This window comes from Mustela erminea, chromosome 9 (genome assembly GCF_009829155.1).
Source record: "Mustela erminea isolate mMusErm1 chromosome 9, mMusErm1.Pri, whole genome shotgun sequence".
Taxonomy (NCBI): Eukaryota; Metazoa; Chordata; class Mammalia; order Carnivora; family Mustelidae; genus Mustela; species Mustela erminea.
Genome location: NC_045622.1, coordinates 98,385,568 through 98,411,863, shown reverse-complemented (window position 1 = coordinate 98,411,863; position 26,296 = coordinate 98,385,568). Strand labels below are relative to the sequence as shown.

The 26,296-nt window shown below is 37.5% G+C and overlaps 1 protein-coding gene and 1 pseudogene across 1 annotated transcript; both read right to left on the bottom strand.

Annotated features, from left to right (window-relative positions):
- Positions 1-7,726: 7,726 nt before the first annotated feature.
- On the bottom strand, positions 7,727-8,641 carry LOC116599507 (olfactory receptor 4C11-like). The gene has a single exon (XM_032359379.1). The coding sequence runs from the start codon at positions 8,639-8,641 to the stop codon at positions 7,727-7,729; it is 915 nt and encodes a 304-aa protein (XP_032215270.1).
- A 16,144-nt stretch (positions 8,642-24,785) lies between these two features.
- On the bottom strand, positions 24,786-25,753 carry LOC116599503 (annotated as a pseudogene).
- Between the last annotated feature and the right edge of the window lie 543 nt (positions 25,754-26,296).

Below are 26,296 nucleotides of genomic sequence, written 5' to 3'. Positions count from 1 at the left end.
AAAGTATATAGGATTTGTGGATTTTTCTCATGATTCTTTAGTCTTTGATTTATTTTTTTTCCTTTTCAACTAATTTCTTGTTTCTTAAAGTATTTTTTTTATTTTTATTTCCATAGGTACATTTTATCCTTTCATTGTGTTTAATTAAATTTTTGTATATATGTAAGTTTTTTCTTTCTTGACAATTTGGGGATCTAGTTTCTTCTAGCAAACAGACCAAAATACACCCAGAATCTAGTGTATTGCTATGTTCTGTTCAACTATTTCATTCTGTTTTCTTTCTCTCTCTTCCTTCCTCTCTCTGTTTCTCTGTCCTTCTCTTTCTGTTTTCCAGTTTCTCTATCTTCCGATTAGTTTAGTGTACCTTTTTCTGGGGTTATTGCTATTTTAGTATTTTGTTCTTTCATTCATCTACCCTACTCTGGACAGAATGATAAAATGGAAGAACTCACCCCAGAAAAGAGAACAAGAGGGAGTATGACAGCTTGGAACCAGATAAGAGTGGACATAAGTAGGACGTTGGAAGTAGGGTTCAGAACAATGACTATAGAGACTATGGACTCTGAAAAACAATCTGAGGGTTTTGAAGGGGTGAGGCTGGGAAGTTGGGTGAGCCTGGTGGTGGGTATTATGGAGGGCACGTATTGCATGGAGCACTGGGTGTGGTGCATATACAATGCATTCTGGTACACTGAAAAGAAATTTTAAAAATTTAAAAAAAATTTAAAAAGGAAAATGAATATAACGATCCTAGCTGGGAGATGCTCAGTCATTAAGTGTCTGCCTTCCACTCAGATCATGATCCCAAGGTCTTGGGGTTGATCCCTGCATTGGGCTCCCTGCTCAGTGTGAAGCCAGTTTCTCTCTCTTCCACTCCCTCTGCTTGTATTCTCTTTCTCGTTGTCTCTGTTTCTGTCAAATAATAATAAATATGATCTTAAAAAGAAAAGATACTAGCTGGGCTTGAAAAAAGCATAGAAGACACAAGATTATCCCTTTCTGTAGAAATAAAAGAACAAAAATCTAACCAGGTCTAAAAAAAAAATAAAAGGCTACTAATGAGATGCAATAAAAAATGGAGCTTCTAGCTGCCAGGATAAATGAGGCAGAATAGAGAATCAGTGATATAAAAGGCAAAGTGATATAAAATAAAGAAACTGAGAAAAAAGAGGGATAAACAACTACTGAATCACAAGGGAAAAATTCTAGAGAAAAGTGATACCATAAAACAACATAATATTAGAATAATTGGCGTCCCAGAAGAAGAGAAATGAAAAAGAGGGCAGAAGGTATTTGGAAGCAAATTATATGTGAGAATGTCTCTAATATGGGGAAGAAAACAGTCACTCAAGTCCAGGAGAGAAAGAGAACTCCCCTCAAAAATCAATAAAAATAGGTTAACCCCTCGCTATATAATAGTGAAGTTTGCAAATTTCAGAGACAAAGTGAAAGTCCTGAAACCAGTTCAGGACAAGAGTTCCTTAACGTACATGGGTAGAAACTTAATAGACTGCAGCAGACCTATCCACAGATACCAGGCAGGCCAGAAAAGGACTGGCATAATATATTCAGGGTGCTACATGAAAAACTATGCAGCCGAGAATACGTTATCCAGCAAGGCTGTCATTGAAGGAGAATATGATAGATAGGAGAAATAAAGAGAAGGAGAGATAAAGAGCTTTCAAGACAAACAGAAACTAAAAGAAATTGTGATCACTAAACCAGCCCTTCAAGAAATATTAAAGGGAATCCTTTGTGTGAAGAGAGAGCCCAGAAGTAACATAGACCAGAAAGGAATAGAGACAATATACAGAAAACAACAAGGGGCATGGAGTCCGCTTAAGATTTTCTCTTTCTCTCTCCCTCTGCCCCATATCACTACCTCTCTGAAAGGGAGGGGGGGAAAGGAAAGTCAAAAAAGAATAAAAAGATCAGGTATGCTAATAAGAATTTGGTATTAAATAACCATAAGGAAGACCTCAATGAGGAGAGACAAGAATAATGTCAGAAGTAGATGAAGTTATTGGGCAATTACCCATATCTTAAGTAAGGAAAGCATGTCAGATATCTAAGAAAACCAGCCAGTATGTCTCAGCTAAGGGAGCAAGTATCAAAGTATGGAAGTACCAGAAGAGGCCAAAGGGGCAATAGAAGGTCAAATCATTGCAAAAATTTGGTCTTTTTCTTGGAGAAAAATGGAATCACTGCAGGGTTTTAAGCAGACAAGTGTGCTGTGCTTAAAATAGACTTAGCAGAGCAAGAGTGGAGGGAGGGACAATTCTGAGTTCATGACTGGTTTACATGAGAAATGATGGTGGCACAACAGGATGGAAGGAGACATGGTAGTAAAAGAGATCATATTCTGCATATATTTTGAAGGCAAACAAATGTTTTTCTAACATGTTAGGTGTGAGCTGTGATATTATCAATTATTTGGTCTTCCATATTTTTGGTCTGGGAAACCAGAAGGATGGAATTTTCTGGGGAAGGCCACAGGCATTTGACTGTGACAACAATTAGTCACTGTTGGTTTCCCTGCCTGGATTGGGTCCAGTGGGGTTGCTCAGCCTGGTGGTGGTTACTGGGAACACAGGGAGTCTAGGACCTGGAAGGGACACAGGGGGCCATCACTGCACCTCTTCAGCCCTACAACACCATTGCCTACTACAAGTTTAATAGTATTCACAGATGACCTGGGCCTTATTTTCCAGTGTACTCCACTGTGGCTGGGAATCTGACAGACATGATTTTCACCATTGTAATACTTCTAACAGACCTGATCAAAACCAGGGTGATTATGCAGAATGTGCTGGAACCATCTTACAGGGGGATATTCTGTGCTTCGGCCCGCCTCAGGAAAGAGTCTACTTCTTCCCTTCATCTGCCCTTCCCCCGCTACTTTGCTCACTCTCCCCTCTCTCCCACATAAATAAATAAAACCTTAAAAAAAAAAAAAAAAAGAAAGAAAGAAGTGGGGCACTTGAGTGGCTTAGTCAGTTAAGCATTTACCTTCCATGCTGGTCATGATCCTAGGGTCCTGTAATTGAGCCCTGATTCAAGCTCCCTGCTCAGCAGGGAACCAGCGTTCCCTTATCCCACTCCCCCTTTTTGTGTGCTCCCTCTCCCTCAAATAAATAAATAAAACCTTAGGAAAGATGGGGTGCCTGGGTGGCTCAGTGGGTTAAAGCCTCTGCCTTCAGCTCAGGTCATGATCCCAGAGTCCTGGGATCGAGCCCCACATTGGGCTCTCTGCTCAGGGGGGTTCCCTGCATCAGGTTTTCTGCTCAGCCTGCTTCCTCCTCTCTCTGCCTACTTGTGATTTCCATCTGTCAAATAAATTAAAAATCTTTAAAAATAAATATTGGAAGGGAAAGGAAAGGAAAGGAAAGGAAAGGAAAGGAAAGGAAAGGAAAGGAAAGGAAAGGAGTGTACTGACTGAAGGCAAGTTACCGTCATAGGTGGATGTTCCATCATATTGGACACACAGGGAGTGATGAGACGATACTGTTGTCTGCTGCTCTTGGAAATGTAAAGATTCAGAAATACACCACCTCTGAGCTCAAACTGATGTTTCTATGAACACCTGCTCCCAGGGAAGCTTTCCCAATATGACTGTCTCATGAAGGAATTTCACCAGATTTGAAAGCAAAACCTAGCAGTAATGAAATGTGCATTTTCACTCTGAATGTAAATGTGCAATTTTCACAACACTAAAGAAAGGTAATTGCCCAGAGCACCTGGGTGGCTCAATCATTAAGCACCTGCGTTCAGCTCAGAACAGGATATCAGGGTCCTGATTTCCAGCCCCACATCAGGCTCCCTGATTCACAGGAAATCTACCTCTCCCTCTCCAACTCCCTCTGATTGTGTTCTCTCTCTTGCTATATCTCCCTCTGTCAAAAAAATAAATAAAATCTTAAAAAGAAAAGAAAGGTAATTACCCTGACACCTTGAAGCAACAAATAGATGAAGAAGCTGAGCAGATACCACATCAGGAGCTCAGGTAAGGGTCACAGCTTTCAGTAAACCACATCATCCTAATACTGCTCAATTTGACCCAAGACTCTTCAGTACAGTCACTCTGGAATTCATCATCTTTGCTGTCTTCTGAGTACACACACCACAGTATAAATTATGCCCTAATTTAAAGAAACTAAATGAAAATAAACTAAATGAAACTAAATGAAACTAAATGAAAATAGTTAACATTTAAAAATTACCAGTATTCTATTAGAACCACATTTCTTTATGTGAATGTGTAACAGTCCAGGCTCAGATGTTTCAGGAATCCTGTGTTTCAGGAAGGCAGTTTTTATCCTGACTGCTGAATTATGTCCAAAAAGATCTTCCAGGTGAAGTCATGTACAGTTTAAGTGGACTAAATACTATGCTTTTTTAAATTTTTTTTTTATTTTTTAATTTATTTTCAGCATAACAGTATTCATTGTTTTTGTACCACACCCAGTACTCCATGCAATCCATGCCCTCTCCAATACCCACCACCTGGTTCCCCCAACCTCCCACCCCCCCACCCCTTCAAAACCCTCAGATTGTTTTTCAGAGTCCATAGTCTCTCATGGTTCATCTCCCCTTCCAATTTCCCCGAACTCCCTTCTACTCTCTAACTCCCCTTGTCCTCCCTGCTCTTTGTTATTCTCCACAAATAAGTGAAACCATATGATTATTGACTCTCTCTGCTTGACTTATTTCATTCAGCATAATCTCTTCCAGTCCCGTCCATGTTGATACAAAAGTTGGGTATTCATCCTTTCTGATGGAGGCATAGTACTCCATAGTTTATATGGACCACATCTTCCTTATCCATTCGTCCGTTGAAGGTCATCTTGGTTCTTTCCACAGTATGGCGACCGTGGGCATTGCTGCTATAAACATTGCGGTACAGAAGGGCCATCTGTACCCCAATACTATGCTTTTTTAAAAAAATATTTATTTATTTGAGAGAGGGAAAGTGACAGAAAGCATGAGAGGGGAGAAGGTCAGAGGGAGAAGCACACTCCCCATGGAGCTGGGAGCCTGATGTGGGACTGGATCCTGGGACTCTGGGATCATGACTTGAGCTGAAGGCAGTCACCCAACCAGCTAAGTCACCCAGGCACCTGAATACTATGCCTTTTTAATCTGCTTTACAAGCCTACCCTGAAAATAAATTAATTAGGCAAGTTGCTAGAAAGAATCAAATAGAACATTTAACACATATCAAAAAGAAAACTGTAACATGACAAGACACTTTAGGCTAATCATCTCTACTAGATTTTTTAAAAAATCAGAGTTTAGATCATTCCACCTGGAAGGACTATATGTCAAGTTTACATAATTGTCCTTTCAAATAGTGCTTATCTGTGAATGTAAAAATATCTAATATTAAGTTGTTAATTTATACATACACAGGTTACTAGTATATTAAACTTATTTTTGAAAGGGAAAAATTGGTCTTTAAGTATAAAGATATCTTTATATATATAAAGGAAAGTATCAAGCAAGTAGTTGAGTGTACAAATTTGGCATTCAAGGAGGAGGTCTGTAGTGGAAATGCAAATATGTGAGTCATCAGCATAGAGATAGTATTTAAAGTCACAAAACTCTTGATTTTATTTTACTTTAAATATAGCTTAGGAAATGAAATTTTTTCTCTGAGCTTTAGTTTCCTAAATACATGTACTCTCAGAGAAATCTCAGCCAAACAGAAATGATTAAAAAAAAAAAAAAAAACTTCCTGATCATCAGAGATCTTCCACAAACATTCACCTAATGAAAGTTCCTAAAACTCAAGGTGAAAAGCCTTCTCTCCTTCATAATCTCGCTTTCATCACTACTTCTCCCTTCCCCTCTTTTCTGTCTTTCCTCTCTGTTTCTATAGCAATACCAAAATATAGCAATTAATAGCAAAGTTAAATTTGTGGCAAATGTGGTAAGGCAAGTAGCTTATTGATGCCTTACATTACCAACCAAGAAATTCCTGTCTACAGGATTTGTACTTTTTAAAGATTTATTTATTTATTTGAGAGAGGGAGAGAGCATGAGAGTAAGGGGAAGGACAGAGCTAGAAAATCTTCAAGCAGACTCCCCACAGAGCACAGAGCCCCTTAAAGAGCCTATGTCTCTCTACCCATGAGAAAATGACCTGAGCAGTAACAAAGAGTCAGACACTTAACTGACTCAGTTACCTGGGAACCTCTATAGGATTTGTACATTGAGAGAATTTATAGTACAGGGGATGAACTTTAAATAAGTCTTCCAAACTTTCATTGTCAGAGTTGAAATTTGACCTTTATCCTCAAGGAGGCATACTGAATGAAAGCCTCTCAGTATGGATTTAGATGGGTTCATCTGCCACACTTCAAGCTCCAGTCAACAGATCTGTAGGAAAGTAGTCTTGATTGTATTTATTCTCAGAGATAGACTCATTGCCCACTCTCGCAGGAAATGACTATCATTGTTCCTACTTATTCATTAACAGTACCTGAACTAGAATGTAAGTCTAATGACATGCATGAAAAATATAAACCAAAACACTAAAGTGCTTATTCTAGTCATTAGTCAATACTTTTCTCTCCAGAGAGGGAAATCTATATAGAAAGTTTGCTTAATAAATTACCATGCAAAGTTTGCTTAATAAAGGTAGAATTCAAGAAACCATAACCTGAGACATTTCTCTCAACCCAGAAATGTACATGCCATGCCAGGCAACCAAGCAATCTTATCTACTAGTTCTGAAACAATCCCTTGTACATTCCTTTTGGATGAAATATTGTAACAGTAGTTCTATTTTCTCGGTCAGCTGTTACTTTTCTAATATCTGTTCTCTTATCAAGGAGGCATTTGTTTTTATAATATAACTCTTAGAATTGTATAAAATTGTGCCCAATTCACCAACCAACAATTAGGAAAATGCCCATGGACCAATATGACAGATGTATATGATACTAAAAATATAAATAAATAATAGTAAATATGAAGAACAAAGAAAAAAGTTATTAAAGTACATAGAAATTGGGGATCAACAGAATGAATTTATTTGTTATAGCTAGAATTATATTATTTGAATAGATGGTCATGAGTTGTATCCTTGGACATGCTCAAGAGACCAAAAAACAAAAAGAAAAAAAAAAAAAAAGAAAAGGCCAACTTTTACAGATGTTACAAAGGGAAGACAAGCACCAAATAGAGGCTTAATTAGTTGATATTTATAGTCCTGTGGGATCATCAGCTTCTTGTACTGACTTGGGAGCATTCATCATTGAGCCAGAAAAGATAAGATCCAGATTTAGTAGTGTCAAAACTGATCTGCCCACAAAATAGGCCAGTCAAAATTTGGGACAAGTCTTTCAACCCAAGTCAGAATCATGGAAAAGAGAAACACAATGCAGGATAATGTACAAAGGAGGGAAATAAAGTGATAGGTGCAATGAAAGCTGATGCACAATATGCTGTGGAGAAAGCAGAAGGGTGATTTAGGCTTATCCCCCACAAATACTACTGTATTAGATATTGTGCCACTCTATAATACTGACTCAAAATGAAATGGCCTCTGCTCTGTGGTCATTCTGCCTATGTCTACAAAGAATCTACTGGGAGAAGATTCAATTGTCCGCACTGGGATGAAAACGTTTTTTTCATTTCTATCACTCCCATTTTATTTAAGTTGTTACAGAATTAGAAATTGGAGTTCTCTGTTTTTGTTTTTTGTTTGTTTTTCCATTTCAAGTCAGAGTTTGTTGCACCATAACTTCCTCATTGCATTTTTCACTTCTGCATTTCTCAGAGTGTAAATCAGAGGGTTGAGCATGGGTGTCCCAATAGTGTAGAACACAGCCACCATCTTGTCCACTGGAAATGTAGTTACAGGACGAGTATATGTGAATATACATGGGACAAAGAATAAGATGACCACGATAATGTGGGATGTGCAGGTGGAGAGGGCTTTCTTTCTTCCTTCTGAACTCTGGTTATTCAGAGAATGTAGGATAAAAATATAAGAGGTAAGCAAGACTATGAAACTTACCATGCAGATAGCCCCACTACTAAAAGCTACGAGTAAATTAATTAAGTGAGTGTCCATGCATGCAAGTTTCAACAAAGTTGGTATATCACAGAAATAATGATCAATACCATTAGGTCCACAGAATGGTATTTTCAAAGCCAAGAAAATCTGTGATGATGAATGGATAAAAGATATCCCCCAGGCCAGATTCACCATTGTACCACAGACACGGTGGCTCATGATAGTTGTGTACCGCAGGGGCTGACAAATGGCCACATAGCGATCTAAGGACATGAGGACGAGCACCAAGACCTCCAAACACCCAAAAAAGTGAAATGCAAAAATCTGGGTCATGCACTCATTGTAGGAGATGACTTTCTTCTCAGATACAGAGTCTACTATCAACCTAGGAGCAGTGGTTGTTGAGAAGCAGGTATCAGCAAAGGATAAGTAGAAAAGGAAGAAGTACATGGGACTCCCAAGTGTCCGGCTGTATCTTATGGTCATCATAATCAGTAAATTTGCCATCAGAGTTACAAGGTACAGAAACAAGAAGACCACAAACACGACTTCCTCCTTCAGAACATTCTGGGTTAACCCAAACAGAATGAACTCATTCACACTGGTATTCAATTCCATGGTTACACTGAGTGTAGAAACTGTTCATCTGCAGAGAAAATTGGGGAATTACTGACCTGGCAATAGTGATGAAATTGGATTCAGAAATGCACTTTCATAGTTCTAATTCCATCAACACATAAACCAATGGCTCTCAGTCTCTCATATATTGAAGTCACTTGGGAAACATGGTTTTTGTTTTTGTTTTTGTTTTTGTTTTTGTTTTTTAATGCTGATGTCCATGCTTTAACCATGAGCACTAATTGAATGTTTTCTTATGTGGACCGAGATTTTCAGGGGTAACAAAGCTCTCATGTAGTTGTTAGCTCTGCAAAGTTCTGAGATTTTGATCTCAGATCTATGATCTTGGTCAGGTCACTTTAAGTCTTGAAGCTTTTTCTTCATTTGACAATTAGACACCCTAATAGATACTTTATTAAGTATATACCTATTTGTATGATGTACATATAATGTATATGCAGCTCAATTACTGAAAAAGATTATCCTTTATAATTTTAAAACATATACACTTGGAGAATCTCTCTTAAAGTATACATTTTTTGATTTGGACACCAGCTTATTATTCCTGTCCTCTTGAGTACCTTGTTTGGATTATGCTTTAAGAAGAAATTACTTCTTAATTCTGCTTCATGGCAGCCATAATTTTATCTTCTATTACTTCAATTTAGGAAATTAGTACAATTCATTTTTATTCTCTCTACAATATTCCTGTACATTTTAATATTGATGTCAAACAATGTAGAATTTATGTTAGTATGAGTTTTGAAAAACTCTGATAAATCAACAATCCTTCAATGAATCAATAACAAAACAAATTAGCTACCAATATATGCTAAGTACATACTCATATCTCCCATCTATGTAATGGGGCATATAAATATTTCTAGAACCTCTTTACAACCAAGTCAGAAGGATAATACACCTTTAGATAAGATCATTACTTATATAAGAATTACATAAAACTATATGTGAAAATACCAAGTGAATTTTGGTTCCAAAAGTCAAGGTCACTTAATTATCAATTGGCTGGTCAGTGAAGTTTCAAAAATGCTAAAGAAGTGAAGTTTTGGTCTTGAATATATAAACTGGAGTTTCCAGCACATTTCTCTGAAATTCAAGTATGCCATAAGTTTATTCTCACTTTCCCTAAGTAGAATATAAATTTCCCATTTACCCTAATAAAGTTCCATATCTAAATAAAACTTAAAACTCATCTGCTGTCTAGCTAAAATAATACTAGTGCTGTATGATAAACTAGAGAAGTTATAACTATAGGCTGTGATTGGCAGTTCCAGTGGTCTCTGACAGCACTAGAAAAGAAAAAAAAATAATAATGTTTGTTTTGTCTTAAAACATTAGATTCCTGGGGCATCTGGGTGGCTCAGTCAGTTAAGATCCCGACTCTCAGTTTTGGCTCAGGTCCTGACCTCATAGGTCTTGGGATCAATCCCCAGCTCTCGCTCCATGTTCAGAAGAAGTCTGCTTGGATATTCTCTCCCCCTCACCCTTCCCCCACTCAGTCATTCTTCCTCTCTCTCTCTCTCTCTTTTTATCAAAAAGAATGAATCAATCAATCATTAAATAAAATCATAAAAATGAAACATTTGATTTCTAAAAAGTGTTGGAACTAAAGAGAGGGAGGGCTTGATTGTGAAGAGAGGAGCAATTAGGTGAGATAATCAGTAAAATATCATAGAGGGAGAAACATGCATTGCTTCTGGTTAACATAGAGATGATCTCCATAGAAACTATACTCCTGCTAAATTAAAAGCTTATAATAGAGAGATTGAGGGGCAGATAATGGACAATCATAAAAGCCAAGTGATGTAGCTATTTCTTGTTTTATTTTAAATAAGAAAAAGAAGATTTGGGACATTAAGACAAGAAAGTAACATTTATAAGATATACACATTATATGAGATCAACACCACCACTCATAGTTCTATCACTGAATTCAATCATCATTTCTTCACATGCCCAGATTGTCTTATCTCTCAGATTTTGGGGGACTTCACAGTAATAGAGCATGCTTCTTCTTTTTCTTAATCTTAATTTTTGCATCTTACCTTTTGAAGTTTTACATTTCAAATTATATTGCTACCAATAGCCATCTCTTGGTTTTCCCAGGTCAATAGGATTCTGCATCTATCTCTTCTATTAATATGTGCTTTATTAAATACACACATATGTTTAATATCTATATTTAATATATAGATATATTATACACACAGTTGAATTAGGCAATGCTGGACTATATATGTTTCTTGTTCTGTAACCTTTAAACATCATTGAAACAATATTCCTCTTTTCTTAGTTTTTTTGACCTTCACATATTCTTGCAAGTTAGGTGTGGCCCCTTGTTTTGTGTAAAGAAAAATCTGTATGCAGAGTTTCACCTGTGGTCCAGAAAGTTTCAGCGAGTACAGTACAGTAGGGTTAAAACAGGAATGGGATTCTACAAGATAGCATTTTCTCTCTCTAGCATTTACCCTCCATAGCATATAAAACATCAAATCTCTATCATCATGCAGATTGCATTCGAGAGGAGGCAAATCCTGAGAGACCAGAGAAGGATGCCTTCTGATACCTTAACTTCCAGTTCTGTAAAAATCAGGTTTTTTAAACTGCATGATGAGGAAAAGGGAAAACTAGATACCCAAATGAATAATGGTGAAGAGGAAGACAAGACAAAGAGAGCATATAGTCAGAGCAGGAGAGAGGAGAGTGAGAGTGAGGAGACACCAGGAAGAGAAGGGTTAGGGGAGAAGATAGAAAAGACATACAAAAGAGGGGAGGTGAGCAGAAATTTTGGAGAGGGTCTTTTGACCCAATTTTCATTGGAGAGTTCAGTTTCTTTCTTTCTGACCCACCATATGATCCCTCACCCCAAAACCAGAGAGAAGTTGCAGTTGTGAGTCATAAGCAGAGGATTAACAAGGTCCTAAAAACCCAAGTGTGTAGAAAGTACACTCTTAGTTATACCCCAGCCCAGAAGCATCACCACTGACCTAAAACTTTTCAAATCAGGGACTCTCCAAGAGAGAAACTTCCCCCAAGTTGGCCTCAATGCCATGCTGAAGTTTCTTGCTCTACCCCACCCCTACATTAAGCAGAGATGATTGAAAACTACAAAAGCCTTGCACTGAAGCCAGGAAACGCTTGGGAAGCCTTAACCACCTCAGCCCCTATGGGTGGAAATAGTGTCCAGGAACTTCAAAATTTGTTAGAAGACACTCTGAGTATAGATTCCATTAGGTCAGTCTTGACAAGGCAATGTGAAGAAGAAATGATCTCAGACAGACTGAAAAACTTACCTCTTTGCTTATGAGGAAATAGATGATTTCCAGTAGAATAAATATTTTTCATATCTTCAACTTCAATTTATCTAGAAGGTGAATCATATGAAGCGTGAATAAAACATGCAAACTATACTTCATTGAGATTTTTCAATGTATTTATCACAAGAGGTGATGGGATGTAGAGAGTTTATGCAGAAAGGGGATTCTGCATGTGGCTCTACATCACACAGTTCCTCCCTGAAACACTAATTTAGACAGAAACAGTGAGGTCTAGATTGGAGTAGGGGAGACCTTCATGAAAAAGAGAAATTTCTTAATTCAGTTCCTCAAATCTTTATGAAGGAACCTTATCCCTGCACTCTGAGAGAGAAATTCCTCTGAAGCCACCTCTCTTCCAAGAGTCGCTCTTTTGGAAAACACATGAGATAACTGATTTCTTCCACAGCACTGCATATTTATGGCAATTCTCAACCAATTTTACAAATGCCTAAGGCAGGCGTCTAGCCTTGGAAACTCCAGGTAAACCATTACTCCCAACCTAGTCCCAAAGGATGTCCAATGTGCTACCCTGTTCAGATGGTCCATGGGCAAGCACATGCTTTGGGGCCAATTAGTTAGCTTCAACTCACTGTGAACTTCATAAGAAGAAAATGTGTTCACTTCTCCATAAGTTTTGCTTAAGCCCATCTCTTCTAGAAGCGTGAAAGTTGTTGAAGCAAGCTAAAGGCTCGGATACATGAAGTATGTCAGGTAGACTGACAGGCACCTTAGCCTCACTGTTATCTGCTATGTGATGTTAAGCACCTTCTTTAATTCCCAATTTTCTCTTAGGAAAATTCAACAAATTCAACTGGTAACAAAAATTTCCCCTTTGTCCTTCCTTCCTTCCTTCCTTCCTTCCTTTCTTTCTTATTTATTTTCTTTCTTTCTTTCCTATTTTGAATATTTTTTTAGTGAGAAACAGAGCACAGGAGTTGTGGGGGGGGAGGGCAAAGGGAGAGAAATAATTTTAAGCAGGATCCACACCCAGTGAAGAACCCCACACAGGGCTCAATCTCATAACCATGAGATCATGACCTGACCTGGAATCAAGAGTCAGACACTCAACTGACTGAGCCACCTAGGTCTCCTAAATAAATAAATAAATATATATATATATATATATATATATATATATATATATATATTTTTTTTTTTTTTAATTTTATCATTAATATTCAGGTCTCCTTTTCCTAATCTTAACTATGTTTCTAAGCCAATGCAGTGAGGAAGACATGAAAGAAGGAAAGGGAAAGAATTTTTGAATACACATCTTCTCTATCTTCTTTTTCTTTTTAAATGTGCCTGCCATCCATGGGGTACTGGATGGCTCAATCAGTTAAGTCTCTGACTCTTGATTTGGGCTCAGGTCATGGTCTTGGGGTCATGAGACCAAGCCCTGTGTGACTCTGCATTTAGCACAGACTCTGCTTGTCCATCTCCCTCTCTTCCTCCCCCTACTTTCTCTTTCTCTTCTCCTTCTCAAATACATACATACATTCACACATATATACATACATACATAAGTCTTTTTAAAAAGATATGTGCCTTTCCACATATCCACACAGAAAGATACGTGCTGTTCTTCATGTCCACATAGAAAGTTGCCCAAGAATAGTTATAAGCTATTAAAGATGATATAGATTGCATTAAAAATTAATTTTCCTATGGAAAATAATATTACTACCCAGTACTCTGGTCCAAGAATCACCTGCCAGGAGTGTCACTGTCTGCCACGTACATTGAAGGCACCTTCAATGGGGATGAGATGAGCCATGCATGGTACAGGTGAAGGACAGAAGGTGGAGACAGGAATGGAGGTGAGAGGTCCTCACAAAAGAATGCACAATGCTTTGCACTCTTGATGAAAGGTCTAGTGTTAACCAGCAAGCCCTGGTATCTCACAGAACATCTGAGAGGAAATCATACCTCAACACCTGGCCTCTTTTATTACAAATGGACTCGAAGAATCCTGAGGACAGTTTTTGGTGTGTCAGTTAAGGTCTTAGAACCTTAGCTTTCCCATCAATTAAATGGGAATATGAAGACCTACCTTTAAAATGCTTCTGTAAATCTTAAAATATCTAACAGAGAAAAGAATGAATCCCTGTCTCAGAGAAAGCACAAAAGAAATATTCATCTGTTTTTTTTGTTTTGTTTTGTTTTGTTTTTTTGTTTTAATTTTTTATTTTTTATAAACATGTATTTTTATCCCCAGGGGTACAGGTCTGTGAGTCAGCACTCACCAAAGCACATACCCTCCCCAATGTCCATAACCCCACCCCTCTTTCTCCCAACCCCCCTCCCCCCAGCAACCCTCAGTTTGTTTTGTAAGATTAAGAGTCACTTATGGTTTGTCTCCCTCCCAATCCCATCTTGTTTTTATTAATCTTATTTAAACATAAGGATATTGACAACCAGAGAAGTGAAATACCTTACAAAGTTCCCATAGCTAATTGGTAATAGAACTGAGCTTAGAATCCACATCTCTTAAGTATAAGTCTAAATCTCTTTTATGTTCATATGATGTACACAGTAATGTCATAAGATTTCTTAGCCTGGAAAACAAGAACAGCCAATAAATGAGCCCCTACATTAAACTTCCTAGTCCAAAAGTCCTAAATGAATGCCTTACATTTGAGGGAAAGACTAGCTTTTCCAGTTCTGGTGGGAAAATTTTGGAGGGTAGTTTGCAAGGAGATACTGAAGTGACCAAAGGCAAGAAGCTGAGTCAACGATCTCTTGAAGTTTCTTCAATCTCTGAGTCAAATGACCTTTAGTGCTCATTAAATTTCTTGTACACCAAAAGACTGGATGCCATCTGGATTCCAGGTTCTGTCAAGGCAACTCCAGGATTTCCTGAATTCACTTGACTATGCTCATCTCATCATGGAAACTGTGGAAACAGAGCAAACGTCAACTGAAGTCTGCCCCAGTTTAAGCCGCCTCTGTCTTCATCTTAGCATCAACCAGGTCCCTGATTTAAACTCTGTTTATTTAAAGTTGTATCTTACAAGGGAAGGTTTCCAATGAATAATTCAGAAATTCTGGATAGATAAACCCAACCAATAAAATGGAAATTTGAGGAGAGAAATGATTTTAATTGGATCAGAAATAGTTCACAATTAAAATTCAGATCACTGGGAGAAAGGCATATTGTTTTCAGGGAATGGAAAAAGGGAGAGAGTGTGGAGAATGAGAACATGCATAGACAGCAATGGCTTTATTTTCTACTTGAATTTTGTATGTCCATATAAATATATTTTATATAAAAGTATATAAAATAATTTTATATATATTATATAAAATTTTATATATAGAGAGAGATGCCATTACCAAAATCTAATATCAGCAATAACTTCATTCCTTTGCCAAACTTTACTTTGGTGTGTTAATGTTACAGATATAATTAAAGGTGCATATGGGAAGATACCTCATTTATGCACTTATTCCACAGTTATTCACCAAACTCCTAAGTAAGGATGTTCTAGACTATTATGATACATAATGAACCAAAAAGAGAAAAAAAAAATTTTCCTGCCTCAACTAGAGCATACAGTCCATGGGAGGAAACTGACAAAAAAAAATTAAAAATAAGAAAATTAAATTATATCAGCATATCAGAAAGCAAAAACTTTTCTTGAAAAAAAAAAAGCAAAATAAATAAAAGTAGATGGGGAAGTGGGGTAATGAAATCCAAGGTATGAGTTTTGCTTTTTCAGAACATAGTCATATGATATAAGAACTCCTACTACTTGGTTTCTGAGAATGCTTGATCTCTTCCACCCTAGACTCCTGACTGTGTCTTCATCGATCACAGAGATCAATATCTTATATGTAACTTTCTTTTCTCTTAAAATAGTGTAAGTTTCTGTTTCTAATCTCTCAGATGTTTTTGTCATTCCTCCACAAGGATTTACCAAAGCACGAGATGAGTGGCAAGAGTTTGATGGGTAATTTCTCTTTCGAATCTTGTATTGAATCTCACATATTAAGAAAACATAATCTTCAACACTTTTTAATTTACTAAGAATACTGAATTACCAAATCAGAATTGGTAAGTGATCTACATGTGAAAATATTTTTCCTGACACCATATTATTGGCTTTTTGTCTTTTCATTTTTCTTTTTCTCTTTCTTTTCTTTCTTTTTTTTTTTTTTCAATATATAAGCTCCTATTAAAGAGGACAAAACACACAAAGATTTTGTCTCGAATATCTGACTTCTATTCATCACAATTTTTTAAACCTCAGTGTTTCATTTGCCACTACAAACCACCATCAGTCTGTTCCATATTTTATGGCATTTTTCATTTCCCTATTCCTGAAAGTGTACATCAAAGGATTCAGCAAAGGAGTTAGGATGGTGTAAAAGACAGCCACCATTTGGTCAAAGGAGAAAACAGGTGCAGGTCGTGCATACACAAATATGCAGAGGACAAAGAAAAAAACCACAATAGCAAATGAGATATGCAGGGGAAGAGAGCTTTCTACTACCCTTCAGGACTATGGGTTCTCAGAGAGAGCAAGATGACAACAGAGGAGACAAGAAACAAAGGGAGTATTATGATGCAGATAGACCCACTGTTAGCAACCACCAAAAAGCCAAAGATGTGTCAGTGCAGGCAAGCTCCAGTAATTGGGTACAAATTACACATGAAGTGATCAATGACATTAGGGCCAAAGAAGGGCAGCTGGAAATTAAAGTTTTATCATGGAATGCAGAAACCTCCCCATCCAGCCTATACCCATCAGAATGCCACAGAGCCTCCTGTCCATGATGGCTGTGTAGTGTAGGGGCTTAAAGATGGCCAAATAGTTGTCACTGGCCATGGCTGTGAGGACAATCACCTCCACCCCAGCAAAGAAGTGTTCAGCAAAGAGCTGGGTCGAGCAACCTCCAAAGGAGATGGTTTTCCCTCTCATAGAGGGAGTCCACAGTCATCTTGGGGGCAATAATAGTGGAGAAGCAGGCATCCAGGAAAGACAGGAAAGCCAAGAAGTCCATGGGGAGCCGAGGAGTGCTGAGCTGCTGCTGCTGGTCACCCCAATTAGCAGGTTGCCCCCGACAGTTGCAATGTATCCAAACAAAAATACAAATAATACTATTTTCTAAACATTAGGATTCTGTGAAAGCCCCAGGAGGCCAAACTCAAGTTATAAAGCTTTGGTTTTGCATGATTTCCAAGGGAAAGCTTAAAGCTGCCAGAAGAAACATGTACATAACATGTACATAACATAACTACAATTATGAGAAAGAAAAATGTGTTTCAGGCCAGTTTTAAAAGATATATTAGCCATTAAGAAGTTGGTATGTCCACATGAAAAATTATCTTCTGTGTTTCTAGCTTCACTAAGAACACAATATTCAAAATTTGCTGAAGGTGCTAGTGGGAGTTCAGGAAGAGTTGAGGAGGAGAAAAAGTATTATTAAATACTTTCAAAATGCCAGATCTCCTGTAAGGGGGAAAGGAGGTATCCACCTATGGAGAAATAGTTTAACTCAATTGCCAACTCTAGTCACTTAGCAGTGGCTTCCTGGAGTGGACTGTTGAGAAAGATTCTAAGGAAAGTAGTATGACACTGGAGTTTTCATGTCCACCCATGAGCACAGAAAAGGAGCAGAGGGCATTTGCATGCTATCCCTGCTAGGAGTTTGCCTGATCTGCAAACAGAAGAATAATATTCATGTCAAGAGTCACTTGCAAATCATGGCTACTCTCCAAATATTTCTTTAAACATCTGAAATGAACTTGGCCTTTAAGATGAGTTCATTCATTCCTTACAAAAAAGAAAGATACATGGGGAAGCTCCATACAAACACAGAACAAGTATCCATGTGTTGAATTTTTTATTTTATTATTTTAAAATAAGAGCAGAAGTTTAGAAAAAATAACCTATATCAGAGTGTTGTCATGTTGACTAAGCTAAATAATACAAAAAAAAAAAATTTTTTTTCTGGGCCTAGTGCCTAGGAAATGGTCCATGTTAGGTCTTGTCCTTATTATACTGGTAGGAAACTCGTGCATATAAAGGTAAAGTTCAGAACAGATGGTAGGTCTGGGATGTTAATAGAGAAACTTCAGTTCTAACACCCAAGTTCTTCCCACGTTGTCAACAGGAAAGAACAAATATCCTTTCCTTTCAAGAATGCAGAGCAGGTTCACCTTTCAATTCTCCATCCACCTGTAGAGGTTCAAGCCTTCTGATTCCCTTGTTCACATGAGACCCTTTGATGAAGGACACAGAACAAATGAATGTAGAATCAGAAGATAATGCCCAATTACTTACAGACACAATCTATCAACAATTTGGCATTATTTTTAAGCACTGTCTACACAAACAGTAAGCTGGAAATTTTAGATCATCATAAAGTAAAATATGTGGTTTTATTTTAAATCGTGGGTTTTTAAAATATGCTAATTCTAAAGTTGCAGTGAAACTGCTTCATTCATGTAATCATTTGGAAAATACCTTTGCATTATTTCCAGAATGACAAACATGTTTGTGTACCTTATAGTAGCAACTCCCACCCTAAATGTTATTCGAAAAGTGAAATAGGGTGGTAACTTTTATAATGGAAGATGATGTCATGTAATTTATGATAGTGAAAATTTAGAAATATCTAACGTGGTTATCAATAGGAGGATGCTTCTACAATTCAGGTTATGACAGATTGATAGCACCTGATGCTGACAGTGAAACACTAATTAATAGTGTGAGGACATGAATGGTGAAGCATTTTTATAATGTGAAAAGAAAAAAACAACAATTGTATAATAACTTTGCCCATTTATTCAGACATGTTAATGTAATCTTAAAATCAAGATGTGAACATACAAAAATAATAGACTTTTATTTTCAGTAAGTACCTAGAGATAACTATATGAAATTTAAAATCAAAAATCAAGTTTAATTTTTTTAAGATGATTTATTTATTCTCGAGAGACAGTATGAGCAGGAGAGGCAGAGGGAGAGGGACAGAGAATCTGACAGACTCCATGCTGAATGCAGAGATCTCAAGACACTAGATCAACCACCTGAGTTAAAAGCAACAGTCAGATGCTTAAGCCAATGGATCACCCAGACACCCCTAAAAATCTTCAAATCCACAACACCATCATTTTCCATCAACTTAGCAGTTCAGAAAAAAAGGAGAGGGGGCTTGAGAATCATTTTATCAAGTGTCCAGTATAATTGATTTCTGTAAGTGGAACTAGCATGATAACATAACATAGCTTCTTAAACTAAAAGTGTTAAACTTTTATAAGCCTTTCACATATAGATATATCATGGCCAAACTTTCCCAAAGATTCAAAGTTCTATCCTTTCTCAATAGCCATACTCTTCAATACACTGGAGGTGCACCAGAGATTGCTCAAGGATCCTCATGGCTGTAAATGGAACTGTGAACCATCTCCTGGGTTGTGACCTGGGGAATCTTGCTCCCCACTCTCCCCTTTGCCCACTATTTCCTTCCCACTCATTTTGGCACAAAACTAATTCTAGCATCAATCATTCTGAAAATAATAGAAATTCCTGTTTCAATTTTCAAATATATTTATAAAACTATATGAGAATCCCAAGAATTCTGACATTGGAACGTTTAATGTCTTCATTAATATCTCCAACCCTTTCTTCATGTGCTTCTAGATGCCTATCTCTGTTTTACTCAACTTCCTTCTTTCCCTCAGCTTATCTTCTAGATCACTGATTCTCTTTCTGTTTCATTTACCCAGACTGTTAGAGTATCCAGTTTAGAATGCAACTCATTTTTTTTTTTTTGGTTAAATATTTTGTTTATTTATTTGACAGAGAGCGGTCACAAGTAGGCAGAGAGGCAGGCAGAGAGAGAGGGGGAAGCAGGCACCCTGCTGAGCAGGGCTCTTCCCAGGACCCTAAGATCATGACCTGAGCCAAAGGCAGAGACTTAACCCACCGAGCCACCTAGACTGCAACTCATTCATAGCATTTTTTAATCTGACCTGATTGGATCTCATTTATAATACTTTATTCAAGCCTAGCTCTTGAATTTATGATTGTTCTCCTGAATTATTTCTCTGACATCTTGCTTATATCCATATCCATTAGTTCTATGGCAGAAGACATTAAGGAAAAAAGAAACAAACAAGCAAATCTATATGAAGAATTAATAGTATGGTCACCATTGTAAGTAATATTCTATAATCCTATTTCAGGCTAAATTTAAGATTTTATGTACTTATTAGTACATATCAGTCACATATGAATGTATTTTAAATATATAGGTACATGTGGCATTTCATCAGCATTTGGATTGAACTTGAAGATGAAAAACTAAATAAGTTATAATTTCATTAGCTTTGATATATTAGGTACTCCTAACCCTCTAAAAAATGTTTGCATTCTAACAGCTGCTATTTACTGAGCACATATGATTGTGTCAAGTGCTGTCCTGTGAACACCACATAAATTATTTAGTTTCCAAATCTTTTGAGACTTTTCGTATATAATCTACAATAAAAATGAAGATTTAGGGTGAAAAAATTATGTGGCTGGCCCAAGGGTACATAGCTATGTGATAGACTCATGCTTGCATTACCCTTGGCAGCTGGACAACACCATTCTTCTAAGTACTACCTCACACTTTATTTTTTTAATAACTTTTCTTTTTTTAAAGATTTTATTTATTTATTTGATAGACAGAGATTACAAGTAGTCAGAGAGGCAGGCAGGGAGAGAGGAGGAAGCAGGCTTCCCGCTGAGCAGAGAGCCCAATTCAGGGCTTGATTCCAGGACCCTGAGACCATGACCTGAGCCAAAGGCAGAGGCTTTAACCCACTGAATCACCCAGGTGCCTCCTACCTCACACTTTAAAATCCTCCCTGAAAATGCAAAAATGTGCATTATAAATCTCACCGTTTGTCAGTTTCTTGAAAATTCTGGGGATGGCAATCTCATATACTGCACAGAGAAAAACCCCTTCAATGACTAACCCAACATGTGAAGTGTGTTCCCAAGTCTTACTTGTACATGTAAGAGGGAGAGGAAGAGTAGCTCTGGCTGACAAGTTAGAGAATGTTCCCCACTACTTATCTATCTTCAACATAATCTCCAGGAAAAAAGTAAAGAAGCAAAGTGTCCTCCTTGATTTCCAACTGCAATTTAAAGAAGTTTCCCTGAAAGGTCATGACCCTATAGAACTACTTCTCTGTTCTCCTCAGGGTTTGGCAATTTCCCATCAGTATGATATTTTAAGACACAGTTTCCTGTGGTTTGATTTGATCAAGTATTTGTAAAACTTTTATGTCTCCAACCAATTAAAGTTTTTTTTTTCTTTTCTCTTTTTCCAAATTCTTCTGAGTTTCCATTTGAAGACACTTTCCATTCCCTTTATGTTCAGGAATAGAAAACTGTGGATTCAGATGGAATACAATATCTCTGTGCAGCATTAAGGCAAAATGCCCATGTGCTTACTAAATACAAGAGCTGAGTCCTGGGATGAAGTGCAACATCAAATCTATAAGGACCTGTAATGTATTGGGAGTGGAGAAGCAACAGGTGCTTGTTAAAGATTAACATATTTTATGAATAATGTGCAATGATGTATAGACTAATCTAAAATCTACTTTTTTTATTCATCAGTACTTAACCTATATATGTCATCACTTTAACACTAAAGCACACAATTTTTAAAGATTAAAGGGATTTTTATCTTTTCCATTTTCTTTTAAAGAGAAGGAATGGCAGGTCTGCTTACTCTGAATCTAGGTAGCTCTGGGATTGAAGCTTGAGGGAAACTTAGACTTAGATCATGATGTCCCTTCGGAGAGGGTCCATACCCAGAAGTCTGTTGTTCTACACACTCTTGTATCCTACCTATTTTATGACTATTCACATCTGACAAAAAGAAGCAGAATTGAAGTGATTCATCAGAAAAATGAACTTGCAGAAGGACCTTCACCTGTAGTATTAAGGAATAAGCATTATTCACCTGTGGTATTAAGAGACAAGTGTTATTTTCTTTTCACTGACAGTTTAGAGAGATTCCCTGACTAGAAGAACATCTGACCAGGTCCACATTCCTAGAGGAGATGATCTTCTAAACACATGACTCAACAGCAGGACTCCAGTAATTAATCCTGGAACTCTGGACCCTACTTCAAACCACACTTGGCATCTTCTACTTTATTTCATGCCCTGTTTTCTCCATCATTAATTATTTGATTCTGTTATAGGAAATGAAAGCTATAACACTGAAATAATAGTGTGAAGGTAGGGGAGACAGATAATATAAAAAACATGTTATTTGTGCAAGCATTAGGTGAAGTTTCACAAAACAGCTTTACAAGTCAGAAAGGACAGAGACAGAGACAGGCACAAAGAAATGTATGAAGTGAGGGGAATCAGAGGGAGATAAATAGCAATTTGCCTTTCTAAACTTGATCCAATAAAACCATTCTACCCTCAGATTTAAAATCCTGCCTTCATCATGTATTAATTTACAAAATCTATACCAAGTTTCCAAAGATAGATGGCTTAATCTCTGGGCCATTTCTTCCATTCGTTAAAGTTCTTTATTAACAGGCCTATAGCAAAATGTTTACAAAGCAGAGCTTTACGGTATGTTTTGGTTTGTAGAAGCTCCTGTCCCCTATCTCTATGTCCCTCACACTGGTTTTATCGCCAAAGATGTTCAAACATAGCTACATAAATACAAATTTTTAGAATCAGTTTATCAATTTTAATGAAAATACACTTCATCTTTCTGGTGGAGGGGTGTTATTAATTCATTATAGAAAATGGTGTCTCAAAATCAGGACCTTACTGGGCAGAACCAGTCAAATTTCCCAAAGGACCACTGCCTCGGTGAATATCCAGGGTGAGGCAGAGTGAGTTACTGCTGGAGTTCTAGAATTGCAGGGAAAGAGGAGGTACTTTTGTATTTGCTTATTGTCTGATTAGAACACAGAAAGATTCTTCAGTCTTCTGACTGGGATTAATGATGGTGTCCATAAGATAAGAAATGGGGAAAGACTACTCAAACTTGGGACACAGATGTCACTGGTGACCTTGAAAAGAGCATTTTCAGTGTTAGGTACTGTAGTATCCCTGGAAGAGGTTTAAAGAGAATAGAAAGAATTGGGAAACAGCATTAAAGAACCTCTTAAGTTTTGCTACAAAGAGGAGGCAATGAAATCGAGCAGTAGCTGATAAAGGAAATAAGACCAAGGGAAGATTTCATTTTTAAAATAAAAGAAATGACAGACTGCTTCCTTGCTGAAGCAAATGATCCATTAGTAAGGGAAATATAGGTGAAATAAGAGATGCCTTTATGTAAGTGACAAGGAGGTAAAGATCAGAACACAGATTGTAAAGAGATTGGTTGCCTTTGGATAGGAGCAAGGTTATGTGTTTATTGGAGAAGGTAGAAAGGTAGTATATAATTGAAGAGATGCTGGTATATTGATAGTCATGACTGTGGAAATGTTCTTCTGCTGATTTAATTTTTCTCAGTGAAATAGGAAGCAAGTTCATCTAATGTTTTTCCATTAATTTCATGCTTGCAATAGCTCTTTAAGAAGATATTCTTCTCCAAACTAGGGCAACATTTTACCCTATTTTGCTTTGCATTTGTATCATGAATAGTATTGAATTTTTCAATTCTCATATAGAGAGAATCATATGATTTATAAGCTACCATTAGTAACAGCAAGTTCCTATAAAAAAGGAGTAAGATCAAAACTTGTTTCAGATGTTACTGTTAAGAAGTCAGGCACTGGGGGTTCCTGGGTGGCTCAGTGGGTTAAAGCCAATGTTGGTTCAGGGCATGATCCCAGGGGCCTAGGATCGAGCCCTACAATGGGCTCTCTGCTCCATGGGGAGCCTGCTTCCTCCTCTCTCTGCCTGCCTCTCTGCCTACTTGTGATCTCCCTGTCAAATAAATAAATAAAAATCTAAAAAAAAAGGTTAAAAAAATTTTAAAAAGGAGACAGTTACTGAACTCCAAAGTAATATGTTTAAAGAGTAAAGCTATTTAATGTGAATTAATTTGGGAGAAACTTACAAGAGGTAAGAGAAGAAACTTGTATTCGAACTGATAGTAATAATTTCAACACAAATGGTAAAAAAAAGCTCTCACCTATGTAATAGAAGATGGAAATTTTGGACCTACTTTTGACACTAGGAAAATTCCCAAACAGAGTACAAATATTTGAAGCTAGGAATATCATTAAGATCCTTCTAGTTCTGCAATTCTATAAATAAAACAGAAACATTATAATCCCAATTATTTTACTAACAACAAGTTATTCATGCTGCCATGGGCTTTTTCTTCTCTTTTGACATGAGGCAAGATGAGGACATGCAAAATGAATACAGGAATGAAGAGGCAGAGAGTAACTAAGGAGAATACCAAGGGAAAGACATCAGGAGAAACTGTTTAAAGAGATGGAAACTTCACCCTAAGGGGGTAAAAACGGGGGGGGAAAAAAAAGAAAGAAAGAAAGAAAGAAAAAGGAAAATAAAGAAAGGAAAATGAGATGGAGCCAGCCAAGGAATAGCTCTGGGAAAGAGAAGTTTAGCAGAAAGCAGTGTAAGAACAAACAAAAGCCCTGAACCAGGACCTGAATTATTAAAATCCAGACTTGAGTTAATTTTTTTAAAAAGCTAAAAAAAAAAAAAAAAAAAAAAAAGGATGGAGCAAATGTACAACAGAATTAGGAAATAACTTGATTATAGTATCTTAATCTGATTGGAACACATAAATAATGCCACTGGCTCTAGGGTAACCAATGATTTGGAATGAATGGGACTTGCAGGAACTCATTATCCTTGTAGGAAAGATCTTTCCTTAGCATGTAAGCCAATGATATCCAGGGTCCCTCGTTTCACCAGTTTCCTCATGGCATTTTTTACCTCAATGTTCCTCAGGGTGTAGATCAATGGATTTAACATGGGTACAACAATGGTAAAGGACACAGCCATTGCCTTGTCTATGGGGTAAGTGGCCATAGACACGTATGCCGCACATACAGGAAAATGCATGGCACAAAGAACAAGATGACCACAGTGAGATGGGAGCCACAGGTGGAGAGGGCTTTGTGCCGCCCTTCAGAGCTACAAGAACTCAGGGAGCAGGGGATGGCCACATAGGAGGTGATGAGGATAAGGAAGATGGTCACACACATCACCCCAATGTTGAAGATGACTAAGAGACCCAGGGTGTGGGTGTCCAAGCAGGCCAGTTTCAACAAGGGAAACAAATCACACATAAAGTGATCAATGACATTGGGGCCACAGAAGGGTATTTGATACATGAAGAGAAGCTGTATTACTGCATGGAGAACAGCTCCCACCCAGATCCCTCCCAGCAGCAGATAGCACATCAGAGAGGTCATGATCGTCGTGTAGTGCAGGGGCTTACTGATGGCCACATAGCGGTCATAGGCCATCACGATGAGAAGGATGATCCCCACACCACCAAAGAAATGCTCTGCAAAGAGCTGAGTCAGGCAGCCTTCTAATGAGATGATAGTGGTCTTGGAGAGAGAGTCTACAATCATCTTTGGGGCAATGACAGAAGAGTAGGTGACATCCATGAGGGACAAGCAAGTAAGGAAAAAATACATAGATGATCTCAGACTCTGACTTGTGATCACAGTTACCACATGAGTAGGTTTCCCAACATTGTGGACACATACATGGTTAGAAACACAGCAGAGAGTATTTTCCGCATCTCCGGGTTCTCTGTAATGCCCAAAAGAATGAATTCAGTCATTGTTTGGATTCTTCATTTACTATGGGCTGATATAAGTACACCACTCTGAGATAGAAAATCTACAAAAGAATATTATTTTTGGTTAGTCATCACTAAGTATGTTGGATAATTTTACACTGTGTCTCAGACTCTCTTGACCTGCTTTTTTTCTCCAGCCTCTAATACGGTAACCAGCTGCTAACAGTATAACTCATAACAGCCCCATTTTAATTGATCCCAAATGATAAAATGAAAGTACCGCTCTGGTAGCAAACTTCTCCTGGCTCTGGATACTTAGGCAGAGGCTGTCTGCCTTTTGGTAGGAACACATTAGAGACCACTACTTTAAATGGGAATATAAAATAAGGTTTTCTTAGGCTCTTCTAAAACCCAAAGACACACTCTTCATATTATCCCTTTTTTTTTTTAAATTAATTTTTTATTTTTTATAAACATATATTTTTATCCCCAGGAGTACAGGTCTGTGAATCACCAGGTTTACACACTTCACAGCACTCACCAAAGCACATACCCTCCCCAATGTCCATAATCCCACCCCCTTCTCCCAAACCCCCTCCCC